At 59.4% G+C, this 25,794-nt stretch overlaps 7 protein-coding genes across 7 annotated transcripts; 4 read left to right on the top strand and 3 right to left on the bottom strand.

Annotated features, from left to right (window-relative positions):
- The first annotated feature begins 99 nt into the window (after positions 1–99).
- GGS23DRAFT_581052 (uncharacterized protein) lies at positions 100–1,787 on the top strand. Its single transcript, XM_051517153.1, has 3 exons — positions 100–619; positions 693–1,255; positions 1,280–1,787. Exons 1-2 carry the CDS (start codon positions 493–495, stop codon positions 1,184–1,186), a joined length of 621 nt encoding a protein of 206 aa, XP_051369058.1. The 5' UTR covers positions 100–492; the 3' UTR covers positions 1,187–1,255; positions 1,280–1,787.
- Positions 1,304–3,309, bottom strand: GGS23DRAFT_613922 (S-adenosyl-L-methionine-dependent methyltransferase). The gene has a single exon (XM_051520601.1). It carries the CDS (start codon positions 2,799–2,801, stop codon positions 1,482–1,484), a length of 1,320 nt encoding a protein of 439 aa, XP_051369057.1. The 5' UTR covers positions 2,802–3,309; the 3' UTR covers positions 1,304–1,481.
- A 447-nt stretch (positions 3,310–3,756) lies between these two features.
- On the top strand, positions 3,757–6,450 carry GGS23DRAFT_606888 (glycoside hydrolase family 55 protein; the record flags this gene model as incomplete). The annotated part of the gene is made up of 2 exons (XM_051519965.1): positions 3,757–4,560; positions 4,687–6,450. 2 exons carry the CDS (start codon positions 3,757–3,759, stop codon positions 6,448–6,450), a joined length of 2,568 nt encoding a protein of 855 aa, XP_051369056.1.
- Positions 6,451–9,046: 2,596 nt separating this feature from the next.
- GGS23DRAFT_233614 (uncharacterized protein) lies at positions 9,047–9,896 on the top strand. Its single transcript, XM_051512075.1, has 2 exons — positions 9,047–9,296; positions 9,453–9,896. The coding sequence occupies exons 1-2, from the start codon at positions 9,200–9,202 to the stop codon at positions 9,779–9,781; spliced, it is 426 nt and encodes a 141-aa protein (XP_051369055.1). The 5' UTR covers positions 9,047–9,199; the 3' UTR covers positions 9,782–9,896.
- Positions 9,897–11,246: 1,350 nt separating this feature from the next.
- On the bottom strand, positions 11,247–13,264 carry GGS23DRAFT_606887 (PNK3P-domain-containing protein; the record flags this gene model as incomplete). Its single annotated transcript, XM_051519964.1, has 6 exons — positions 11,247–11,417; positions 11,573–11,715; positions 11,832–12,514; positions 12,636–12,751; positions 12,836–13,014; positions 13,168–13,264. The coding sequence occupies 6 exons, from the start codon at positions 13,262–13,264 to the stop codon at positions 11,247–11,249; spliced, it is 1,389 nt and encodes a 462-aa protein (XP_051369054.1).
- Positions 13,265–15,420: 2,156 nt separating this feature from the next.
- GGS23DRAFT_233796 (putative MFS transporter) lies at positions 15,421–18,663 on the top strand. The gene is made up of 6 exons (XM_051512076.1): positions 15,421–16,140; positions 16,235–16,488; positions 16,731–16,908; positions 17,050–17,581; positions 17,860–17,972; positions 18,131–18,663. The coding sequence occupies exons 1-6, from the start codon at positions 15,884–15,886 to the stop codon at positions 18,378–18,380; spliced, it is 1,584 nt and encodes a 527-aa protein (XP_051369053.1). The 5' UTR covers positions 15,421–15,883; the 3' UTR covers positions 18,381–18,663.
- A 1,715-nt stretch (positions 18,664–20,378) lies between these two features.
- Positions 20,379–22,629, bottom strand: GGS23DRAFT_233584 (uncharacterized protein). The gene is made up of 2 exons (XM_051512074.1): positions 22,002–22,629; positions 20,379–21,942 (listed from the first exon to the last, which is right to left on the bottom strand). The coding sequence occupies exons 1-2, from the start codon at positions 22,375–22,377 to the stop codon at positions 20,768–20,770; spliced, it is 1,551 nt and encodes a 516-aa protein (XP_051369052.1). The 5' UTR covers positions 22,378–22,629; the 3' UTR covers positions 20,379–20,767.
- Positions 22,630–25,794: the final 3,165 nt, after the last annotated feature.

Raw genomic sequence — 25,794 nt, 5'->3', positions numbered from 1 at the left:
TGGCGGTACCTGGGTACTACTTATGTAGGTACCGGATGCATGCAGGTTCCGAGGACCCCTGGCAACGCACACCACTCTTATCTCGGCATCTGTCCTTATCGTCTCCCGGTTGTTCCCCCGTCGACGGATTCGTATGTATCACCATGTACTCACCCGACCTACCTCTTCTTACATGGACGGCACGTCTTTGATATGACTCGGCAAATGCTACCTCGATAACCCCTCCTAGCACGGTAACGGCCCAGGGACGGTGCAAGGCATAGCGTGTGGTGTGGCGTCGCATGGCTGCTGGCATGTTGTCCTTCTCCGACCCAAACGTCGAATCCTTCCCTCTCCGTGCTCCCTCTTCTTTAATCCTTCGCCTGTCCAAACCCGCCCTCGCTCGCCCCAGCCAGCTTGGTATCCCAGCCCATCCCGATCGCCTAATCCCAATCAGCTACCGTTCGGACTCTTAAGAAGTAAAAATAAGAATAATAAAGCCTGTCGGACAACATGCGCTCTGCCATCCTCTTCCTCGCCACCGGTCTCGCCGGCAGCGTCCTCGCCCACGGCGACCACAGCGCATCCCAGAAGCCCGTGGTGGGCGAGAGCGCCAACTGGATGGCGAAGCACATGGCCGGTAAGCTCGCTGCCACTCACCCGCCGGCCGCCCGTGTCCGGACGCCTCGCCGCTGACAGCCCGCCGGCCACAGAGGAGCACCACATCACGGACTTCGACGCCTCGTCCTTCTTCGCGCTGCACGACTTCGACGCGGACGGGAACTGGGAGCCGGCCGAGATGCTGCGCACGTACGGGCTGATGGACGAGTCGAACCGGGACGTGCCGGCGGCGCGGCGCGACGAGATCCTGGGCGAGCTGCTGCGGCTGCTGGACCGCGACCGCGACGGCCGCGTGACGCGCGACGAGTTCGTCGCCTTCGTCCGCGCCGGCGGCGCCCTGCCCGACGTCGGCACCGGCCCCGGCCACCACGGCGACGACGAGTACGAGTACGAGATCCACCACTGGGAGAAGTACCACGACGAGAACACCCCCATCGAGGACCTCACCCACCCCGAGGACATCGAGCACTTCCGCAAGCACGAGCAGCTCGAGGACGAGGAGCTGCGCCTCGAGCGCCTCAACAAGATGCCCATCGTCGAGGAGAACATCCCCAACAAGTTCAGGAGAGCCGGCGGCCCGGCTTAGATGGGGCGTAGACGCATAAGACGTAGTCTATATACATATATGTATGCGTGTGTGTATGCGTGTGTGTATGTGTGTGTGTATGCGTGTGTGTATGTGTGTGTGCATATCGGCATACGATCGTCCATGGTGGCAGTGAGACGCTCCCCCCTTCCATAGTCTTCTTCACACTCTAGGTCGTAGAGTAGGAAACTTCCACATAGCATGTGTAAGGGTAATACGGTAGGGGGCGCTTCTGCAACGTAGACTGGACCAATATTAGAGGGCGTCACGCGATGTGTGATGAACAGGGATTCGCTCATGTTATGTTACTACTAGCATTACTACTGCTACCACCGTCATTGATCCTCGCCATATGCAGATCGAACACGCAGTGCCAGACCCCTGGCGCGAACGTCTTAACCAGCTCCGTGTGCTGCACGCGCGCCGTCCAGTCTCCGCGGCCCGTCCGCGCCAGTTCCGAGAAGTACACCTCGATCTGGCCGCGCCGCGCCTCGACATCTGCCGCGCCGACGTTCTCGTGCAGATGCAGCCAGGCCTCGGGTCCCGGGCCGCGCGCCGCGACCTCCCACGCGTCGGCCCACGACGCCTCGCTCGTCGGCAGCAGCCCGCAGTTCACGTGGAGGACGTCGAGGCCGGTGGCCAGCTCCGCGATGCGGCGCGCGGCGCGCCGGTTGTCCTCGAGGAAGACCACGATGCGCTCGTCGCCGTCGAGCAGCGACGGCGGCGGCGGGGACGACGCCCGCACCACCCGCACCGCCCACCCGTTCGCGCGCGCGCCCCGCCGCAGGCCCTCGACGCTCCACGGGTTCAGCTCCCAGCACAGCACGCGCAGCCCGAGGCGCGCGTACGAGAAGGCGAAGTAGCCGATTCCGGCGTACAAGTCGACGGCCCACGCGCCCCTGCGCGGGCCCCCGCTGCTGCCGCCGTCGCCGTGAAACCCGAGCAGCCGCGCCTTCTCCTTGACGTTGCCGCGGCTGAACATGGTCCAGCGCGGCGCCCACGTCTGCGCGACGCCGTTCTGCCGCGTCGACACCCAGAGCGCGCGCGCGAAGTCGTCCGGCCCCGGCCCCGCCGCGCCGCCCGCGGTCGCGGGCCCGAAGTCGCCGTACAGGATGCGCAGCCCCGCCGGGCTGCGCAGCACGTTCTCCTCCCCCTCTTCTGCCTCTCCGTCGACGGCGACAGCCCGCCCCACGCGCGACGGGATCCCCTCGTTGACGGCGAGGTGCGTGAGCGTCGCGCCGCCGGTCCGCCGCGAGATCTGCGCCAGGATCTCGCGCCACAGGGCATCCGCGTCCGCGCGCTCCAGCTCTCCTCCTCCTGCGGCCGCACGCGGGGGCTGCGGGAGAGGAGGAGGGGGGGCAAGCCGCTCCCGCCACGCGGCGCCGGCGAACGCGCCCGCCGGGAGCAGCACCAGCGGGCCGTAGGCGGACCAGCGGCGGGGCGAGGCGGCGACGAGGTCGGCCAGCTCGGGCGCTGCGTCGTCGCGGCCCGGCCGGTGTGAGACGGCAGCGCAGAACCAGGTCCTCACCGCGGCCTCGATCGGGTTCGGCGGCGGCGGCGGCTTGGGCTGCCTCGGTCCCGGGCGCCGCGGCTGTCGGGCGGCTGGCGGGTCCATAGGTGGGTAGCTGTCAGCCGTGGCAGAGCTAGTAGTTGGTATGAGAGGGGATGCTGGTCCGGAGGAAGACAGATAGGAGCGGTTGCGAGGAATATCGAGGGGGGGAAGCCGTTTGTCGAGAGAAGAAGTTAATTACTACCTAGGTGGGGCGAGCCTTAGTAGGTCTTAGTAAGAGGTAGGTAATACCTACCTACTTATCTCTAAATCTGCTATTCAGTTGGATCGTTTAGGTAGCCCTCTGTTATGCTGTTCAATTGGCAGTGAAGCCAACCAGCCTCCGGTTATCAGTTGGCCTCCAATTGCGTGTTACGGACAAGCGAGATATTGTTGCAATGAAGAAACCTAGGTAGAACGAAACAACCCAGGTTAATACCTACCCCCTACCTACCTATTCCCAACCCCAATGGTAGATACCTACCTACATACCTATAATCCGGTACTTACTTCTTAATGTCAGTATATGCAACTGCTACACCCTCAACTTTTGTGAAGTGTGTTTAGAAATACCCAAGGTAGGTAGCTGTAGTTCCCCTGTACGGACCTAGGTACTTACCTGGCACGTAGGTAGGTAGATATGTATCCGCAACGCTTCTTCTACCTGTCTGTCCGTTCCACCCGGCCCTCTCGCTCTAGGCACTGGCGAGTCCTACACGCGATGCATAAACCCTGTAGCTTGCAGGGTTCGTACCGGGAAAGCCTCCAAAGTTATGCCATGCAAGATACCTAATGCACGGGCGGCCGTACCGAGCCATCGGTCGAAGCGGAGAGAGCCGAGCCGAAGCTGCCCCGACCGACACCACACTTGGCTCATCAGCCTCCAAGCCATCCAGACACCGTCGATACCCGACTACCCACCTCTCTCTACACCTCCGCCCATACACATAACCCATTTCCGGTTTGCCGCGCCCCGTCTCTACGCCCAATGACAATCATCACCTACTACACCGACGGCGCTATGACCTCTGATGAGATCGCACCCGGCGAGGCCGCCGGTCTCGCGCAACGCGTGAACTTCTACCGCGAGGCTGCCCCCGACCCCGTGCTGCCCGCCTCGCGTCCCGTCATACTGCAGCTAGACGGCCACAATATCGCCGAACTCGCGTCGCGGCTGGGCCCGCGCGGGCTCCCCGATGAGCTTTTCCGTGCCGCGCTGAGGCGAGCGTGCAGCGACCTTCTCCTCCATCTCTCCCCCCGCCCCTCCGTAGCCTATGTCCGGTCCGCCCGCGTCACACTCGTCTTCCCGCCGCCGTCTCTGGAAACGTCGCCAGAAGAGCCAGGGGAGAGCAGTATCCCCGTCTTCTCCAACGGGGTTGCATCGGTGCAGGGGGCCTCCCGGGTCGCGGGGTACTGCAGCGCGCGGTTCAACGCGCACCTGGCGAGCGAGTTGTCGTCAGGGGCCGTCAGTTTGGAGCATAAAGAAGACAATCTGCTTGGCATCGTGTTCTTTAGCTCCCGAACATTCGCCGTGCCCAGCGTCGAAGAGGCATTGCACTATCTAGTCTGGCAGTGTCGCAGCGACGACGAGGCGGTGCAAAACAGCATTAACCACGACGGGGCGAAAATTGTACCGTCATGGGCCCTTGATAGCTGCGTCATGAAGAGGGAATTGGACCAGGGCGGAGTGGGCCGAAGGATGCACACGAGAACGGTAGAAGGCGGGTTCCGTGAGTTTTCCGCAGACACTCTTAAGTTAGTAGCGGAGCCGTATTGGGACGAGGGCCATTCTCCCCAGCCTCACGATCGCGGCGGAGGTGGTGCCGTCCGGAGCTTAGGCCCTACCTCAACTTTAGCGGCTGCTTCTTCTTCCAAGCCGAGAGTTCCTACATCGCCAAAGCCAACCATCTCCATTTCTTCGAAACCGCCGGCCATCCCTACCTCTTCGAAGCCAACTTTCCCCAAACCGATGTCCGACAACAACACCTCCGTGCTCGCGGCAAACCAGACTATCTTCGGGCCCAATGTGTACATGTTTAACCCCCGCATGCCCGCAAGCGAAATCCAGGGCAAAGCGACGGAAATCTTCAAGCAGATGGAGGCCAACGAGTTTGGTCCCGAGAGATACGCGCTCCTCTTCGCACCAGGCACCTACAACGTGCTCTTCGACGTGGGGTTCTACACGCAGGTGGCGGGGTTAGGCCGGAATCCGGACGACGTCTTCATCGACGGCGGCGTCAACGTGCCGGCGTACTGGATGCCGAACCGCAATGCGACGTGCAACTTCTGGCGATCGTTCGAGAACTTCTCCGTCAGTGCTTCGGCGGCGACCAACAACACCACGACGATAGCCGTGTCGCAGGCCGCGCCGCTACGCCGCCTACACATACGGAGCGCCAACGGCCTCTGGCTATTCCAGGTGGACCCGAGCACCGGGGCCGGAGGATGGGCCTCGGGAGGTTTCATGGCCGACTCGGTGGTCGATGGCCAAGTGCTTCCCGGCTCGCAACAGCAGTGGCTGTCGCGCAACAACAGATACGGTAGTTGGGCGAATGCCGTCTGGAATATGGTCTTCGTGGGCGACGCCAACGCACCTAGCCAGGTCAACTTTCCCGCCTCTCCGTATACCACCGTGGAACAGACGCCGATCATTCGCGAGAAGCCATACCTTTACGTCACTGGCGAAGGCCACTACGAAATTTTCGTCCCTGCGCTGCAGACAGAGACCAGAGGGCCAAGCTGGGCAAATGGTCCGACGCCTGGGGAGTCTATTCCTATCAGGGATTTCTACGTAGCCCACCCGTCGACGACAGACGCGGCCGGAATAAACACGGCATTGGACAATGGCCAACACATCCTCTTCACGCCCGGAATCTACAAACTTGACGACGCTTTGTATGTTTCTCAACCTAGCACCGTCATACTTGGCCTAGGGATGCCGTCGCTCGTCCCCGTGGGCGGCCGGCCGGCCCTATGCGTAGCCGACGTGGACGGGGTAACGATTGCGGGTCTCATCATCGACGCGAGCGAGGTCAAGTCCCCCGCGCTCGTCGAGGTCGGTCCTCCTGGCAGTTCAGTCGACCACAGTGCCAACCCAACCTTCCTCTACGACTTGACGGTGCGCACAGTCGGTGGTACTGCGAATGATGTGGGAATCACCATCAACAGCCACAACGTGGTGGGCGACCAGCTATGGTTGTGGCGCGCTGACCACGGCCAGGGCGCTGCCTGGGACAGCAACCCTACAAGGAACGGTGTGGTGGTTAACGGCGATAATGTGACGATATACGGCCTCTTCAACGAACACCACAAGGAGTACCAGACGCTCTGGAACGGGGATGGCGGTCGCGTCTATTTCTACCAGTCGGAGATCCCTTACGACCCCCCCAACCAAGACTCGTGGAAGGACAAGCACGGAGCGGTTAACGGATTCGCTTCGTACAAGGTTGCCGACACGGTGACTAGCCACGAGGCGTGGGGATTGGGCATCTACTCATACTTCCGCGATTCTCCAACAAAGCTGGAGAACGCCATCGAAGTGCCCGACGTCGAAGGGGTGAAGCTCCACCACCTGACCACCATCTGGCTCAATGGGGTACCCGGCAGCGAGATCACTCATATTGCCAACGGTGCCGGCGGCCGCGTCTACGGGAACAAGCCCGAGTCTGCAATGCGACAGACTCTAACTGAATTTCCGACCAGCAACGGAGCATGATCGCGGCGACTAGCGGATTCGTCGACCTGCCTGGGCTGGTAGGGGAAAGAAACAAACCTCCATGATAGGCAAGCCATCGGCACCAAAACCGCTCGATTGAATATGCTTCCTGCTTCGTGGCAGAAGGATGAGCGGGTAGCGTCTGCTGCGCGGCCGGTTAGATGCGGAGACCAGGATTCTTGACGGTCCAATAGACGGGACAGTCGAGTTCCTCCGGCCTAGCCATCGACATAGGAATTGGGTGAACATACACCCGTCGTGATCGGCCCACGGCACGGTGAAATGTAGGGTATGCCAGAGGATGAACTCGCTGGGTCGGCGTTTCTAATAAGGCGTGGGAAACACACTACGTAACAGTGGTCTTCCCTACTTTGGCAGGTATACGAAAACGGTATACGGGGGTGAGGGGGGCGGATAATTCGAGCCGGGGAAGAGGGACGGGGATTGTCTGGGATTATCTGCACGGTATACTAGAAGCAGCTTAGATCGTTATGACAACCGCGGGACCGGAGCGCGCTGATAAGATGTGAGAGACCAACTCGAGGCGCTTGGTGACGTCCGAATCATGTCCCTGGAGCGCCAAGGTGGGCAGATATCCCCGCAGCCCCGGAGTTACCCACGAGGCTCCCAACCAACACCCAGAGAGGCCAGAGGCTGAACTTGAACACGTCGTCTGTGCAGGCGTAGGGTAAAACCGGAACGACGACCACCCCCCCCCCCCCCACAGTCCAAGCCTGTTGAATTTCCACGTGCGTCTGCGTCTGCCTCGGCGCCCACCTCGAACGAGAACGCGTCCGTCTGTATAAGACCCAGCATATGAAGGGGACTCCCTGGATTCGCCGCGCGCATGGATATACGTTACGTCACGGATTCTGAGATGCACGCGAATTCGGCATCGAGAGATGCGAAACTAGGTGTGAGTAAACACGCAACCCACCACCTAGTCTTACTATACTAGGCTCTGCGCCAGTACATACATGCTACGTAGGTATGCGCGTTAGTGCGTAAGGGGGGGGGGGAGCGCAGGGGAGGGGGATGGACCTGTGCCATGCTTAGATATCTGGCAGGATAAGCGTGGCCGGTGTCTGGGACCCGTAGGAACGGAAGCCGGCCGAGGTGACTGTCGCGATGGCGACTTCGTAAGGAGATATGTTGTAAGCCGCGTCGTGTGTAATCGGAGAGGAGGATAAGGCGAGGGTAATATCAAAGAATCGTACCACCCCGAAGCACTAATATCTCCGTGAGACGCGGACAGCAGATTAGATTGCCTGATTCATGCCACGACGGCGCGACGACACGACCATAGGTAGCAATCCATCACGGGGATGTGGAAGTTAATGTATGCGGCAGAGGGACGCGGCACGTGCATGGATAAGGGAGGGAGGGAGGGAGGGAGAGAGATCTCGCCCAGAGATCAGCGACGGAGAGGAGGACAAGGAGGGGGAGAACGAGCAGACGTAGAAATGGGTGGAATGAGTGGAATGGGTGGAATAGCAGGGAGCGAGTGAAACGGGGGAGAGAAAAAAAGAGAGCAGAGATTGGGCAGCGGAGCGCTGGGCAGGTCGGGCGCTGGGCAGGAAAGCGAGAAGCATCCGAACATCGCAGCCTGCCAGTGCCATATTGTTGCTACTGCTACTGCTTGCCACTTGCTACTGCGACCGTCGCGAACCCCACCTGCCCGTGCCAACCCGGCTCGTCCATGGGTTCCTGCCTGGGTCCAGCCTGCACCCGACCTGCGCTTACCTGCGCCGGCCTGCGACTCGCCTGGGTTTGCCTGCGCCTTCCCAGGGCCAGCCCGGTCGCTTTGGAGATCGGTGGGGTCCGATAGCTCCGGATGCGGTAGCGATGGTGGTACGATGGCATCTTCTCCCCCCTTCCTCTGTCCCGATTTCCCCCATTCTCCCACACCCCTCCCCCCCTCCCCCCGGTCTGGCTCTCGTGCTTCCACCATCGGCGCGACGCCGACTCTCCAATTGATAGGCGCCTGGGCAAAGCGTACTACGTCGATGGTGATAACATGGGGTGGCCAGGTCTGTTATGTATGTAGGGTTCCGTGGTCGTGCGGACGTACCGACCAAGCTCCCAACGGCGTAGTCGCCTCGGGTCGCGGTCTCGCACCATTTTCGTCGTGTTGGGTTTTGGTATTAGGGTACAGAGCAAGCAAAGTCTGTTGCTGGGTCGCGGTGCCGGGTCAATTTCCATTACTCGGGCCTCTGACTGGGCTAATCGGCTGTGCCCAATAGGCTGCACTGACTGGCCATATTGATCTGCCTGGCTCGCTCCGATTTCGACCTCGACCCCTCGGCCTCTCTCCACCCAATTATTCCTACTTGAAAAATAAGCCCATCCCATCCCCCATCCTCTTTGCAAATCTCGTGCACATTTGCCATCCCAACTTCCACCCAACGTCGGATTGGATACAATCAATCCTACGTCGTACATCTCAACAGACACCGCTCACGCGCGCGCCCGCATGCTCTCGCACGCACCTACAGCACGTCCCCAGTGATAGGTCGAATTGCTTACCACCTCGCCGTGTTCTCCCCCAACCGAAACTCCGAGTCCACGCTGTGCTCACGCCGGACCAACCCTCGCAGAGCCGAGAGAGAGACAGCAGACGAAGATAAAATACATAAGGCCGCCTAACTTAATCTCTGCGATCCCGTGCGCGATACGATCGCCCCTACTGCAATTGAGCTAGCACCTGTCCGCACCCTACCGCTGCGCACACAGCCCAATCCCCCTCACCATGTTCACCACGCGAGTCCTCCGCCAGGCCCAAGCCGTAGCGCACAGCGCTGAGCGCACTCCTCTCATCCGCTTTGTCGGCAAGCGAAAAATCCCTGGTATGTTGCAATCCTATCCCCGTACTGTTGCGACCGTTGTTGTTCCCCGATAAGAGGCGGGGCCGCCTTGTCACCGGTCTAGTTTTTTTTTGTCTCGGCCTCGGCCTCGGACTTGGAATATGGGACAGCGGCTGATGAGGGTTTTCCACTACGCAGAGAACGTAGACCACACTCCCCGGCCTCACCCAGCCGCACCCACGACCGCGCTACCGGGATCCTTCGGCGACAGCAATGGCAACTCCCATTCCTCTTTCTCTACCTACCGCCAACACGCCCAACAATTGGGGCCTCTGCGCAAGACCATTGGTGCCAGCCACGGGGGTCATGGCATCGGCACGCAGCCCGCCTCCTCCCTCGGTCCCATAACCCCCCCTAAGGGCGTCTATTTTGATCGCAACCAGCTGCCTGAGCGCTTCCGTCGTGTTCCTCTCAGCGCTGCTGAGATCGAGGCCATCGAGACCGGCGGCGCCACGCTCTTTGGTTGAGCGTAACTCCACACATTTCTACATGTGTTGACATTGGGGTTGGTGAAATCGGAGTTCAGTTGCATGTGCATGTCGCCACTCAATCCTACCTCGCTATCAGGTTTTCAGAAGCCCAGAAGCTCGGTGGGAGTATGATCGGGACGGCATGCGAAGCAAAAACAGACTTCGTTTTGACGTGGTGGTTGATGAATTTACGATATCAGATCGGTGACGAGGTTAAGTTGTTTGGATGACGAGCACGATAATGCAGCGCAATTGCAAAGGCGGGGGAGCATCACGTCAAACAGGCGCAATGTCTGTGCTCCCTCGTCGGCAGAGAGGGGGAAGGGGGGAACAGCCGCTTAGGTGTGAATCAAGTTCAAGCCTAGCGCCTCTCCCCTGTCCGCCAGCACAGTCCTCCCCCATCTCTCACAACACAGGGAATTCGTGGAGGAACGGCTGTAATTTGCTATTACCCAGCGTGGAGTTGCACCAAAAGCGTTTGCGGCCGCTGTTGTACCAGATCTACCCCTTCTTTGCTTCGGGTCGCGCGGCTTACACACCAAGAAGCATTCGTTACGCATATCAAACTAGCGCATTTGGGGGGGGGGGGAGGTTCTATCTGCGGAACGTGTACGAGGGGTCTGTGACGAGATGCGCGGGGGACAAGAGGGCTGACAGAGACTACTAGCAGACAGGACAGAGAATCGGTAGTGGCCCGCGACAGATTAGATAGATATACCCCGCAGCCACGCGTCGAGGAGGAGAGGAGAAAGAAGAGAGAAACTGGTGTTGCTTGCCCTGCTTCCTTTCCTTTACCGCATCGTATGTACGATGTCGCTGTCCTTAGTAGTAGAGAGATAGATAACCTACCTTTCCTTTCAGGAACCTGTGTCCCGGGAAACCTCTCCTCGGGATCTTGCGATGATGAGAATCGGCCACGTATGTGTGCTTGTCTGACGTGAGCCGCACGACGAATTATCGTTTCGCACCCTAACTTCGACACCTATTTGCGCAATCCCCGAGGGAATACGTTCGACGGAGTTACAGACGTCCCGGTGCCCGGGGCTGCAGGAGGGTAGGCGAAGTCCGTAGACCAACTAATTGCCATGCCGTCGCGAAGGTCATATTGTATCCACCCCCCCTCTCTCCTATTCCTCCCTCTGCACAGCGCTAGATAAACCACCCCTCCACAAACCCGGCACGCCCCAATCCAGGCGTGCAGCACGCGCTCGACGGAGCCGCCTTCCCCGACCCGGAGCGCCGCGAGCCCGTCGCGGACGCGTCCCAACCGCCGCGCGCCAACCCGGCTGCTGCCACGCATTCTCATTCTCCTTCCGTAGCCGCACGCAGACGTAGCCTAAAAAGCGCCCCGTAAGTATGCAGGCAGGACACGCGACCGCGTTGCGGCGGCGGCGGCGACACGCGGAGACGGGGGGCGGCGGCGGCGGCGACACGCGGAGACGGGGGGCGGCGGCGGCTCCCCTCAGTACCAGTAGCGGGCCCAGACGGCGTACTCGTCGCGGGAGCCGCGGAACGCGAACGGGACGCGGCGCACGTCCTGGAAGCCCTCGGCCGCGGCCTGGGGCGGGCGCAGGCGCGAGAAGAACGTGTTCCACGCGACCACGGGCAGCACCGTGCGGGCCTCGGGGTTCAGCTGCGGAGGTGGTTGTCGAGTCGTGGTGAGCCAGGTGTGCGGAAATCAATAAATACGGTAAAAAACCGAGACGAGATAGAGAAACAGGGGCGGGGAGAAGGAGGGGGAGGAGGAGGAAGAGAAAGAAAGGAGCAGGGGCGCGGGTGGTCGCGTACCGACTTGTTGAACGCCCGGACGGCGTCGTTGTGCTGGCACACTTCCTTGGGCACGTCGAACCAGAGGCAGCGGATGGGCACGCCGTGGTCCCGCGCGAGATCGATCCACTTCTTCCTGCCTTCCGGGTCGGGGTTCGTGCTGTCTGCGTGTCGTCGAGCGACGCGAGTCGTTAGCGCGGCCTCGAGGAATTCGCCGCCGACGGGGAAGGTAGGGAAAGGATAGGGAGGGCGGCGAGAGAATAGGGAATCGCTCGCTCACCGACAACTACGGAGCTCCCGTCGCGGAGGAGCTCCGCCGCAGCTTTGAAGCACTTTTCGCGCGTCTTCAGCAGGTCCATGTTCACGCGCTCGTAGCCGAGCGGCTCCAGGTAGCGCTGGTAGAAGGTGCTCTTGCCGGCGCCGGGGGGGCCGCAGAACAGGACGACGTCCTTCTCGTTCGTCTTCTCGAACGCGACGCCGGCGGCCTGCGCGTCCGGCTCGGTGTACGGGTGCGCGGCGAGGTCGAAGGCCCGGGTGAACTCGCGGGGCGCGTCGCCGTGGAAGTAGTCCTCGGGCTCCTTGTAGGCGAGGCCGAGGTTGTGCGCGAAGTCGCGGTCGACGCAGCTGGGGTCCTTGCGGATGGCGGGGGTCCCGTCGCCGCTCTTCGGGCGCGCGCCGCGGCCGCCGGCGTCGCCGACGAAGACGCTGCGGGCGCGGTCGATCGCGTCCGCCGAAATGCCGTAGTCGCGGCAGAACTCGGCCCACATGCCGGTGCGCGGCTTGCGGAAGACGTCGTGCTCCGCCGCCGCGTAGAGCGAGACCGGTATGTCGAGGGCCTTGAGCACGGCAGTGCACTTCCGCTTGAAGGCGCTTGCTCTCTCCTGCTTCTTCTCGGACCCCTTGACCTTCGGGTCCGCGCGCAACACTATGCCGCCCTGGTTGCTAAAGATCACAATGCGGTAGCTAGCGATGGGATCACAAGTTAGCCCACGGGGGTAATGTCGGCGGAGAGCGGACGATCTTGTGGGGAGAAAGGAGGCGGCCGAAGATAGGTAGGTATCCGCATATTCCTCCAGGTACGTACTGTTCCTTTCTGTATAGCCGCCGCAGGCGAGACGGCACGCTTGCATCCCACCATTGCCAGTCCTGGTCGTCCTTGGGGAATATATTGCCCGACTCTGTCGTGATCAACGTCGAGTCCTAGGAGGAGGAGGACAGGAGGCTCGGCGATCAGTCCTCAGACACTAATGGCCAAGTGCATGCAATCCGAGACGACAGACATACCAGATCGAATGCGGCTATCTTCCTCCTCTCCTTCTTGTCGGCTTCGCCCACGTCCTCGGGCTGATAGCGGCCGACGAGCAGGGTGGGACGCGTCTCGCCTTCGGGGGTGCGCTCGCTCCAGGTGACGAGGTCGGGCTGCTTCTCGGAGACGGGGGTGAAGAACTGTGCGACGTTTTCCTCTTTTCACATATGCGTTGCCAGCGGCAGTCTAGTTAGCGCGGTGGTCCTGATTCTGCTAGATAGTCGCGTGGCTTTGGGAGGTTAGGATGTCGGGGGGGACATCGAGGAGGTAGCGGGAGCCGGTGGGTAAGGCGGGCGGGAGGTGCACGAACTCGATATGTTGCTACGGGCCTTGCGCTTCACCGGCGGAGGCGAGACGGGTTTCTCCGTCGCCTTGCGCTTGCTGGGTTCCGAGGACGGGGGTGCCATGGCGGCCGTCGAGTACCTCGCGATCCTCGGTTGGCTCGGTTGGGAGATGTTGTGTCGAGACGACAAGAGTGAGACGAATGCGATATTAGCTTGCAGAGGAGTTGGTCTCGGGGGAAGAAGGCAAAGTGGCAGGTTGAGGTGCTGACAGGAATAGGCACGTTTCTTGATCTTATCGAATTGCCGACCAGCGACGAGCAGCTTGGACGTGGACGCGACGACGCGGAGCGGGCGGTGCGCTGCGCTCCCCCACCCTCCTACAGTGCGCATCACGTAATGGGGGTCGCGATGTCACGGGATCTTGATCTTGTCTTGGGTCTGGCGTGAGGCCTGAGCTGCTGCTGAGGCTCACAGAAGGAGGCCGTTTAGGATAGCCTTGTATCTTGCTGAGGTGCCTGGGAGAGAGGTGGGCATTACCAACGCGATAGACGGCGGGACCCACGGGTGCTTTTGGCGCCGGAAAATGTGCACAGTGAAGGCATTAGTGGGTGCGAAAGAGACACAGAGAGGTCTACCTCTAGCCAAGGATATACCTCCTAGTAGGTACCTGTTTTTCTCCACTGTACTTACATTAGTATCTCCGATGTACAGGTACCTACGTGTACGTACATGCACGCACAGCAGAACAACTCCTCCCGCTTAGCCGGCTTAGATGCCGCCAATAGTGCCACCCAGGTAGCGCCTTGAGCCCCCCACCTCGCCCCCAATTCCTCCCACCTGGAGAGTAGGAGCATGATGTACTACTAGGTACCTACCAGGCAACCCAGGATATGTGCGTACGTCTTACTCCACGTCCTTCTTGTGGAATCCGCCAGCCTGAATCCTCTCTCGTCTCTTATCTGTCAACCACCACCGCTGTCCGTCCTGTTTGTATGCCTACCCGCCTTCTCTTTACTTGTGCGTGTCTCCTATTTGCGGATAGTTGCTAGATCAGTAAGAAGCATCCCTCTGTCGCTCAACGCCAACACCTGGCACGTAGGTAGGGGGGTAGCTAAGAGGTAGGTAGCCTCTCGGAGAGTGCCTGCTGGCGGGGACGGATCGAGACCATGCCCGGCTCATGCCACGAGAAGAACATCGAGCGCTCCACGCCGATATATGTACCGGGTTATAGGAGGCTATAGCCCTGGATGCCTATCATCACGGCCCAACCCCCGAAGATTGGCTTACATACTTGCTAGCCGGCCGTGAGAATTCGGAGATGCCATAGAACCTACTACCTAGCAGGTATATCAGCGTCGACGCTAATATTGGCGGAAGCTCCTCCATCCACTCGCACATAAAGGCGTGTCTATACGGGGAAGCTCGGGCCGGTGTTTCACTTGTACTTCGTTAGACTTGCGTAGGAGGTGAGGACTCAGAGTCAAACCCTTGAATGTTTTTCAGACCGGGCACGATGCCCACCTCCTACTCGGACAACTCGAATTCCCGCCGCGCGCTTAGTTAAGTTCCCGTTAGAGACGGTCGCCCAGAACAACTCCGCAGCCCTCCGACAGTCAGGTGTCTATCGGCGGATCTCCCGCGGGGGTGTATGTCGACGCTCGTCGCCAAAATTGGGTCCCCTGCCAACGAGTTAAGCACACGTTCCAGCAAAGGGGGAACCTACAACTCGCCGATTCACGAGAACTGCAATAGGTTGAATTATCTATACCTACCGAGAGGATGCTTACTGGTCGATGGCGAACACTCGGGGCTATGAGGGACTCTCATCCCGAAGTTGGCACCGGTGGCCTTCACAGTGCTCCAAGGCATTGCAGTCGACCGGAGATTCCGTCCCTATCTACAAGACGGCAATTATACTGCGACACTGACGACTGCCTGTGAGGCCGTTGGGGTAGTCCGGCTAGATCCGCCCACCTTCTACAGAGTCATTCATCTCCACGAGCCGGTGGTACTGGCTCTCAACCTAGGGTCAGGTAAGGCATCCAGGGTGTGAATGCGTTAGCAGGTTAGAGGCTCCCAAAACTTCGATTATTAGTATCCTACCTCTTGCCTATAAGCAAGGTGGTCCTCTTTTCTATTAAGCCGCTTATTTCACACTTCCTGAGAAAGTCCAGATTATTCTTCGCGAGGTAACATAGGTATGTCTTGCCGCCAGGAAATAGACAAGTCTGTCTGTCTAGGCTGGCAGCGACACCCAGCTGCACATCTAGTCGGTCCCAAAGACATCCGTCCAGCTAGCATTGTGCTCATCCGTTATCGAATTAACCCCACGAACCACCCTCGGGATATTTGAGATTCACATGGGGTACTGCAGAGGATAAGCTCCTGCTTGGTCGAATGAAGAAGCTCGTGGGTGCTCCATAGCGGCAGTGTAGCATCGATGAAGCAATACCTTGATTTGAAATCTCCCCCAAAACACCCCCCGCTCTCGCTTTCTATGCTTCCGCACCGTGGCTGAACCCGAGATGGCTCGGATGCGACGGTGTGCATTGCCGAAAAGAAATATACCGGATTTTCATCAAGTGCCGAGGCCACTGGATATGGTAGGTGGGATAGAGTATGGCGCCTTCAGATTAGAATCGTAGGTTCGATACTTAACAGAGGATCCCCCTCCGTGCCGCTGAGGGAACTCTCTGGAAAGAGACGTGTTAGGGCAGTCAACTTTGCGACTCCCTAGCGACAATGGAGGCATTCCGAGTCGACGAACCCACCAAGGGCACCAAGACGAGCGGCGGGGAAGTCGGGCACCGGATCGAGACCGTGGTTACCGTCGCGGACCACGATGCCGCCGACGAGCAGCGCGCCGCCTTCTTCGAGCAGTTCGACTCGGCTGGCGGGGAGTGGCACCGCGGGATGGCGCGGCGCCTCATGCGGAAGATCGACGCCCACCTGCTCCCGATGCTGATCCTGATGTACCTGCTGAACTTCCTGGACCGAAAGTGAGCACCGCGAAGCCCCGTCCGAGAGCTGCCCTACTCGTGCGCGCGTCGAAGGAGAGAAGCACAGGTATAGGTATCTAATCAGGGGCACCAGCAACCTCTCGCAGGCCCGGCTCGGAACGCTGGAGGCGGACCTCATGATGACCGGGACCGACTTCAACCTCGCGACGAGCATCCTCTTCGTCGGATACCTGCTGATGCAGCTCCCGTCCAACCTGCTCCTCACCCGGGTGCGGCCGTCGATCTATCTCGGCGCGGCCATGTCGATCTGGGGCATCATATCCACGGCCCAGGCCGCGGTCCGCACGTTCGCCTCTCTGGTCGTGTGTCGGTTCTTCCTCGGGTTCGGTACGTGTGTCGGGCGCAGAGTCGGGAAGTATTCGTGTTTAGGATTCATGACAAGACGTTACCTACTATTTGTTGGTCGCGACGCCGAGCGCGCCAAGTGCCAAGTGCCAAGCCGGCCTTGTCTTGTCGCCTTCCCCCCCTTTTTTTTCGTCCCCCCTTTTCGTCGTCTCACTAAATAGGGGTAGCATCAGAAGAGAAATGTCGGGGTTTTTCACATCGCCGCGAAGCTAACACCAAGGCAGCCGAGGCCCCTTTCTTCCCGGGCGCCGTGTTCCTGATGTCAAGCTGGTACACGCGCGCCGAGCTAGCCCACAGGATCGCGTGGTTCTACTCGGGACACTCGCTCGCAAATGCGTTTGGCGGCCTGCTAGGCGCCGGCGTGCTCGGGAATCTGAGCGGCGCGCATGGTATCTCCGGATGGTAAGGCGCTTGCTCCCCTTCCACCCACGGCATTTCAAATTCAAATCCACACCCTCCAGCAGTTCGCCGCGTGTGGTGGTGCGGATGCTAGTGATGGGATGGCACAATACCTACCTGACGCAGACCCTAACATAGACACAGGCGCTGGCTGTTCATCATCGAGGGCACCGTGACGATCGGCAGCGCCATCTGCTCGACCTTCGTGCTCCCCGACTACCCGGCGACGACGCGGTGGCTCACGGCGGAGGAGCGCGCGTACGCGCAGTGGCGGCTCGTCCGCGACGCCGGCGAGGGGGACGCGGCGGGCGCGTCGACGGTCCGGGAGGGCCTGGCGCTGGCGCTGCGCGACCCGCGGCTGTATCTGTTCACGCTGCTGCAGCACGCGTCGCTGCTCTCGCAGACGTTCCAGTACTTCTTCCCGACCATCGTGCAGACGCTGGGCTACGGCACCATCGAGACGCTGCTGCTCACCGTGCCCGTGTGGGTGCTGGCCTTCGTCGTCTCCCTGATCACCACGTACACCGCCGGCCGCTACGCCGATCGCAGCATCCACATCATCTGCCTGATGCTCATCTCCGTCGCGGGGAATATCATCGTCGTGTCTACCCTCAGCACCGGCGTCCGCATTTTTGCCCTGTTCCTTTTGCCCCTGGGTTCGGTGCCTGCTTACCAGGTAGGTGAATTCTTCAGTTGGTGTCCATTACTATCTCATCCCTACCTCCACCCTGTCTATTCTCTCGTCGAATGGTTGCCATCAGAATTCGTAAGAGGGGTAGATACCTTAGAGCGTCATCCTTAGCGAGCCGTACTGGTTTGGTCTGCCCTTCGTCTGGGCATATATGCCTACGCGTGAACAGCGGTCGTGCCATCTGATGGCTCCGCTTCTCCAGCACCAAACAAAAAGGTGACTAGGAGGCTTTCGCAGCTGACTTGAGAAAATGCCGGGGATAGACTATCCTCGCCTGGGTGGCCAACAGCTTCCCGCGGCCGCTAGTTAAGCGCAGCGCCTGCATCTCGATCGCTAACATGATCGGAAACTCGGCTAACATCTACGGCACCTACATGTAAGTTTACCCCATACCATCTCTCTCCAATCGGCTCCCCGCTCCCCGTTCGAAGTCTTGGGGTAGATCTCCACGAGTGCTCAGAGCTAGAGAGCGGGCAAATCCACCTCCTAGTTCGAACTACGCTGACCACGGCCGGGCCGCCAAAAACCAAACAGGTACCCTGCGTCGGACGGGCCGCGGTACCTGGCGGGGGGCAGCAGCACGGCCGCGGTCGCGCTCCTGACCGCGCTACTGGCCCTCGCCGTGCGCCTCGTGCTGCGCCAGCAGAACCGCGCCCTAGCAGCGCGCGAGGGGGCTGGCGATGCGCCGGCGCACGAGGCCGCGCCCGGCGAGCAGGCTAGGCGGCCTAGGGCCACTGTCGGCGGCGCCCTAGCTGCCCCGCCAGGGTTCAGGTACATTCTCTGAGGGGGACGGGAGGGGAGAGCGGGCGAAGGACGGACAGCTCGGCGTCGACGCGGAGGTGGCTGGAGCGCATAGCGCACGGGTAACCTGGCTTGTGGAGGGGATGGGGAGGGGCCGCGGAGGAGGAGGCATGGTGGCGGCTAGCATTAGGCTCGGATCCGTGATACTCCTCCGGATTACCTGCGTACTCCTCCTGCTAGCGCTGCTGCTACCTACTGCTGCGGCTCGAGGCCGCATTGGAGGTCTGGTGAGGCCAATATCTACTGCGTGGCGTTTGCGACGGGGCGAGGTATTTCGACCGGTGTGCGTGCTCTCGGAGTACTGCCGTTATATGCCTTTCTTCTCCCGTCTTCCCCTCCCCCCCCCCCTTTCGGACTCTTGGACGCGCGGGTGGTCGCGGTTCGTGGCGGCGAATAAGATGATATCAATGGGAACATGTCAATATCTTTGACAACTGTTTGCTGTCTCGCAAAGACGGCTCGGCGCCTCCTCCCCACTCACACACACCCCCTTAAGTGATCCCTTCCGCCTCCATTCTTGCCCGCCCTGGGCGACGCCATCGCCCGCTTATGATAAGACATTGGGCGCCGCCCCTCCGCGCCTCGTCTCCTCCTTTCGGCCTTAAGTCGACGGGTGCCTATGTCATGATCTCAGCCCTGAACCGCCAGGTCTCACCTGGAAACCACCAATCTACGTTTCTTTTAGAGGGGTCTCTCCAGACTCAGACTCGACCCCTCCCCCTCCCCCCTTGCGACAGCGTCCGTGAAGGGGGTGGAGGGGGGGTTCTTAAATCAACACCGTACCATACACGCGATACCATGCTTATACACCATCTTACTAGACATAATCATACCATAACGCTGCTGAGTCACATACACACACACATACATACCATACACATACCACATGCACACGATCATGTATATCGGAAACGATGAGGTGGGCAGATCATGTTCATGGAGCTGGCCGTGACAGGAAGCTCTCTAAGCTTGACAGCCGCTTGAGCGGCAAAGTTTATCTCCATGCAGAAACACTTTTCCTCCGGCTTAATTATTATTTTTTTCTTGGTGCTCGTCACTGTTGAATCCTCCCAGACAGTGGGATCGCCTGGTCCTCTCTGCTCATCCTCCTCCCTTGCCCCCTCCTCACACCTCCCTTCTCCTCTCGCGGATGCATGCACAAACGCGCACGAGCACGCGCGTTGCGCAGGCGAGAGCAATGGTGCTGGTGCTGGTGTTGGTCGGTGGCTTTTTTTGGTTTCCCCGTCTTGGGGGGGGAATGGGATGGGATGGGAGGATTGAAGGCTACGGCCATCGACGACGAATGGCCCAATGAAAAACGCATCAGCGTTCGTCCCCTTTCTTTCCACACCCGCGCGCCAGACAAACTATGTATGTTCGACGATTATTATGTTCCTTTTCCCCTTCCTTCCTTTATCCTCTATTGTCCGATCGATGAGAGGGCAAATATTGCCAATAGAAATGCGGTGTACATTCAAGCGTACAGTATCGCCCACAGGACAGGGTGGTTCCAGGACGCGGTTTTGCTCCCGTCCGCCCCTGCAGCCTCGTTTTTTTTTGGTGACCTTTTTCTTTCCCCCAGGCGCCGATGAGATTATGCAGACACCGAAGGACTGGTTACCGGTTTAGGAGAGTTTAAAAAAAGAAATAGAAAAAAGAAAGGCAACGCCCTGATACACCGTTCTCCTCTCTCCAACTCGTATGCCGCGCTGTTCCGGATCACCACTCTCTTGCTTTTCATTTCCATCTTGGAGTGTGACGGGGACGGTATCCGCGTTCGAGGCGCCGAACCTGGCCGTGGGGGGGACGTGGGAGGCGGGAGGGATTAGGGAATACAATGCAGAGGGGGAAAAACAAAAACCAGTTACGTCTATGTGATGTCCCGAGAATTGGTATCCCCGCCGATCCCAGCCCTGTAGGTGCAGATGCATAAAGTAGGTCGCCGACATCCCCCTTTTCTCCCCAAGGAATACCAGAAGTTGAACAAGGCTAGGGAAGCGCAGCAGAGGGGGGGAGGCAGAGTATGTGCAGGGAGGCGCTTTCGGTCTCGGCCCGAGACAGCCTCACGTAAATTATGATTCAGGGAATTTAAACAAATAGATATTTCGATTGGTGCTTCCTCAGCCCGGTGCGATGCATGCGAATGCTGTAGGCTGGCAGGCTTGGTTTGCGGTCGTCCTCTAACTGCAATCCCGAAGGAAAAAAAAAAGGCAAATGGTATCTCTCTATGCTGCAGGCGTAATATCGATAGAAACGAATAATGGAACGAGCGTAAGTGACGTTATAGTCGTAGTCATCGTAAGGTAGTCGTAAAATTGAGTGCCGTCTCAGGGCCAATCTGGTTCTGGTACAACAGCGTGGGGGCGCTCATCACTTCCGCAGGCCGACCTTGCCAGCCAAGTTGCGCCAGAAGCTGGGGCTCTTCCGTTCGGAGCCGTCGAGGGAAATCATGGTTGCCTCGCGGACCATGGGGCCGACGATGTCTTCGTCGCCGCGCTCCGGGAACTTGCCCTCCGCGTTCATCCTTGGCACCGTAGTCGGCGCGCCTTCGTCAAACTTCTCGCACGCCGTCGCTTCGCCGCTAGCGACCACCGCCTCGGCTATTTCGTCATGCAGGTTTCGCCAAGTGCGCTGCGTCTCGGCCCACTTGGCCTCGGTAAGGGCGTAGGTCTTGGAGGTCTGGCCGTAGTGTTCGCCCGTCCGCGCGAGGTGCTTGGTGTAATTCACGCGCGCCGTCTCCCAGTCCGCCCTGAATTGACGGAGAGAGTCCAAGTCAGAAGTCTCCGGCATGTACGGCTTGGGGGTTATAGTATAATTCGCGTGCCCCAGGCGGTCGGACCAAGCATCGGGAGCCGGGAGCTGAGGCAGCTCTACCGTACCCGGCACGAAGCGGAGGGAGGAGTCCGAAGGTTTCGTACTGAGCGGTGGCGACAGCGTATTTATTGCGTAGATCTCGTCGTCGAGGGAGACGGGGGAGGCAATGCTCGCAGACTCCAAAGGGGAAGAGTGGCCAGCAAGCTGCTCAGCTGACGTGGCCAGCATGGGCGGTAACAGTGGTGTCGCCGCCTGCTTGCGGTCGTGCTCGATAGATGCGAGGAGATAGTTAGCCCTCGTGCCATCAAACTGCCCGTCCATAACGCTGTCGCTGCTTCCGAAACGTGATAGAGCAGGTGTGGGTAGCGGGGGTTCGTTCGAACGGTCAGGGTGCCGACCGACCGCCGAGAGGGAAGAGGAGCGGCTCGATGCCGCCCCGGAAAAGGCCGGTCGCCGCCGTTCGAACCCTAAGTCGGAGATGGGCGAGCTGATAATGCTCGACGGCTTCGACGATTTCCATTTCGTGAAAGAGGGGAACCTGGAACCCAGCCGCTGCGAGAACCCAGCAAAGGGCGACTCCGAGCCAGTCCTGCGCTTCCTCGAGCGTAGGCTGAAACTAAAATCCCCGTCGCTGAGGAAGGCGATGTCGTATTCACCACTTCTGCTTTGCGAGTAGAAGTTGGACGTGCTCTGCACCAGATCGGCATCGCGATGGATGCACGGCTCGTCGCCTAACCCAAAACACATCAGCAAGGGGGTGAGTAGAGGGAGGTGTGCTAATGAAACCTACACAAGCAGTGGTAAAGCTCAGAAGCGTTGTCGTACTCGGAATCCGAGTCATCGTCATATTCGATAGGCTCCTCCTCGACGTCTGGTAGCACACGCTTGCCAGAGCTCTGCGTTGTTTGCGACGGAGATAAGGGGCACTCGGTGCCGGGCACCGCGGCCAGGTCGAAAGATGACATGGAGCTGGAATAGCGCAGGTGGCCGCGGGCGGAGAAGGTTGGCGTGACTGGCGACGTCGTGTCGGACGAGTAGGGGTCCGTCGTGTAGAAGTTATACGGCACATCCATGTCAGTCTCAGCCTGCGCCGCCTCCTCCAATTCTTTCCTCCTCCTGGCTTCGACCAACAATGGCAGCTGGAGAGGTCGTAATTTGGGTGACATGTTGAGGAGCGCAACGGAGCGCGAGAACTTCTCTGGCGCGCTCTCGCTCCTTTTTCTGGTTGCTTTTTTCTTCCGATTCCCGGGTACGATCCCGCTTTACCTAGACGGCGATGATATCACACAGCTGCCGCTAGATTGCGGGTGCTGTCGCGTTGGTTTATTTGTGGTAGCTGGGTCGCGTGATGGCTACCGGCGGTTGGGTGTGGGGGAGGATACGTCAGGGTAAATCCACATGAGGACCGTCGGCCACGATGCGTTGGAGACAAGGTGGTGACCCGGAAGGGATTTCAAGAGTTAAAAACCTAGGATCGTTCACCGGTTCCGCGTAGGAGAGAATTAAGAGGGAAAAAAAAACCTGGTCCGGGGCGACTTATAGATGGGACTGAGCGAGTGGACGAGGCGGGCGTGGGATACGTTGGTATGCAAAGCCGGTGGCAGGTTTCGGTCGACGAGATCCAATGGCTTAGCGGTATATACGTGTACCAGTGACCTCTTCTGGACCTATCAAACCGGGAGATAGTCGCACTGGTCCACGTGTTCTGGATACCTGAGGGCGGTCTTGGGGTTGGATTTCGTGGGGTGGTAGTCGGGCTGCCTCTGGCTGCGTTGTCCAAGATATACCGCCTCTCTGGTCGACCAGGCGGTATGATGCCAATGCTCACACGATATATTCAAGCCTCGCGGGTCTCTGCAACTTGACAAGACCGACCACAGCTGCGAGCAATGTGCAACATAGTCCGGTCCAGAATCCCGACGGGCGAGGGTCCAGCAGCAATATATCGTCTTGGATCGTGGTGAGCGATCCCCAGAGTCTCGGGTTGGGCGGGAATGCTTGTCTATTGGCAGCTCTCCCCAGAAGTCACGGTCACGGTAGTATTGCGCGAGGGTGGGTGGGAACAGAGAGAAGGAGACGGCGCACATGTGAGAGCGAGGAGGAGGAGGAGGAGGACTGCCTTTTTGGCTTGAAGGGGGGAAGTGTAAAAAAAAAAAAAAAACGAGCCAGACAGAGAGAAGACAGAGAGGGACGGGATGTGAGCGGGTGTGGCTTTCAGTTGCTGCTCGTTCCGTTGGACGCGCTGCTCTGGGCGGGCTCCACTGGCTGGCTCCAGGAATCAGGATGGCCCCTACCACGCTGCCGTCTTGGGGAGGCTCAGGAGTGACACTGTCTGACTTCTGGTAATCTTCTGGAGAATCCGTGAGCTATTTCCCCCGTCGCCGACCCTGGACGGCTGCTAGGCCTCGCGCCCGACTAGCTGGGATGACATCTCGACCGCTCGGCCTGTCTCTGGCGCGCCGGCCTACGTTAGGCACGTAGCATGTATGAGTACTCATAGGAACAGGAGAAGACGCCCAGCGCCAGCAGGGGTCCGGGGAGAGCTCCCTCTAGCAGAAGCCGGCCGGCGTAGAGCTATGCCGTTCGGGGCAAGTCCAGTGGTCCGGCTCAGGGAGTTAGGAGGTACCTCTAGGGCAATGGTAGAGAGGTAGGTACCTGTGTACCTAATCTACCACGTCAGTAACGGCGGTAATGTACCTACGGATACCTATCGGAGGCTGGTAGATTCGGTACCTACACCTCGCTACCTGCCACCTAAAGTACCTGAAGTAGGTACCCTCGCATACCCATAGCATCCGACGGCATCATCTCTATTGGTCCGATTGAGGTGGAGATGTGTACACAAGGCAGAGGGAATACACGCATCCATGTATACATATACACACTTTATACATACACTACGCGAGGTACATCAGGGTACGTGGCGTACGTATAGACACCTCCACTTGTACTACCCACGCGCATACTGCGTATATTACTACCAGGTACCTCGTAAGTACATACCTCCTCTGCACGTACCTAGCGCACGCCACACCACCCAGGTACCTACGATTACCCAACGTGTAGGTACCTACTACCGCGTAGCCCAAAGGGTCTACGATACCAGGTGGATTGTGAATTCCCATTGGACCCCATGCAGAAGACTGACCCACACACCCTCCCCGGTCCAACTTCGTTCTCGACGAAGCCCGTCCCTCTTTGCGCATCGGAACTCTGCCATTTCTCTTCTCCACCACTCATGTCTGGAGGCCCTGCACTGCTGCGTAATAGTGCATGCGAAAACCCACTGTGCTCTCCCCGGGCCTCGAGATGGTCAAAAACGAAACAAATCATAACAAGTCGATGCGTGTGCGTACGGGGCCCAGCAGGACCGCGGCGTCAGAGGCAAACCGCGCAGCAGGGGCCAAGTTCCACTCGCGAGCGAGGTTGGGAGTTGACGGTGTAGGATAAACCCTAGTTATAAGAAGCCAGTTATGTATATGTAGTTACGTGAGAACGGGTAAACAACAGCCGGAAAGGGCCTGAATGCCCTCTCTCTCTCTCTCTGCCTGCTTGTTTCTCACCTCCCCCCCCCGCCCCCCCTCTCTCTCTAGGGTTTCCCATATTCCTGGCGTGTATGTATACTAGGTATAGCTTGTACATAACTCCGGGGAGGGGCGAAAGCCGAGTTGATGCTATTGTGAATTCCTTACCTACGTAGTGGCCTCAACGCGGCGCGAAGAAATAAATACTGGAAGACGCACGCAATCTGGTACTTACTCATACTGGGCGCTGGGACGTTATTACTGCCATCGTTATTGTCGACAGGGGGGGGGAGGAAGGGAAAGAAAAAATACAGCAGACCCATCTTCCGACCTTCCCCTTCTTGGGTCTCCAAGGCGGCTTCGCTTCCTGATGGCCACCGCGCGCGCGCTAGTCGAACTTGGGCAAAGACCCTCATCGGATTGCGACCCTCTCGAGCCGTCGAATTGGGCTCAGAGCGCTGGCGGCATTGGCGCTGCTGACGGTGGGGTGGGCTATGTATGAGTATGGGGAGACGACGATAGCACCGTGTGCGCAGGTCCCCCGAGGCAGACGCGGTACGGGCAACCGCACAGAGGCTCCGCCGGAGATGCTGGTATATATGCATTTCGCAAAACATGTTCTGCGTACTGTGCCGCGGCGCCGTCGCCCATCTCGCGCTGGGTCAGCTTGCCCAACCGAGCCCTCTTCTCCTCTCGAGGATGCAACATCTGTCGACGAAAGGCGGCCGACCACGTCGACGGTGGGTGGGCAATGGACAGGCACGCGAGGGCACCATCGTCAGACATTCCCTCCCGGGAATGCGGTGTCGGTGTTCGGGATCGTTGCTCGACAAGTACATCCATACAACGCCGCACAACCGGAATCTGCGAGGAGGACGTAGACGTATATACCTACATGCCTCCTATCATACCGTGATATCCGGTCAGCCGCTGCGAAGGTATAGTAAGAAGCAGCAGGTATCGCGGCGAACGCCATCATCAGTACCACGAACATACACATGTAGATACATGCACACACACATCGCTCCCTAAGGACCTGAAGGTAGGTAGCCACTTGTA

Source organism: Durotheca rogersii (genome assembly GCF_024521655.1).
Source record: "Durotheca rogersii strain YMJ 92031201 chromosome Unknown GGS23scaffold_24, whole genome shotgun sequence".
Taxonomy (NCBI): domain Eukaryota; kingdom Fungi; phylum Ascomycota; class Sordariomycetes; order Xylariales; family Xylariaceae; genus Durotheca; species Durotheca rogersii.
Note: the sequence above shows the minus strand (reverse complement) of the source record. Positions and strands in the feature narration are given on the sequence as shown.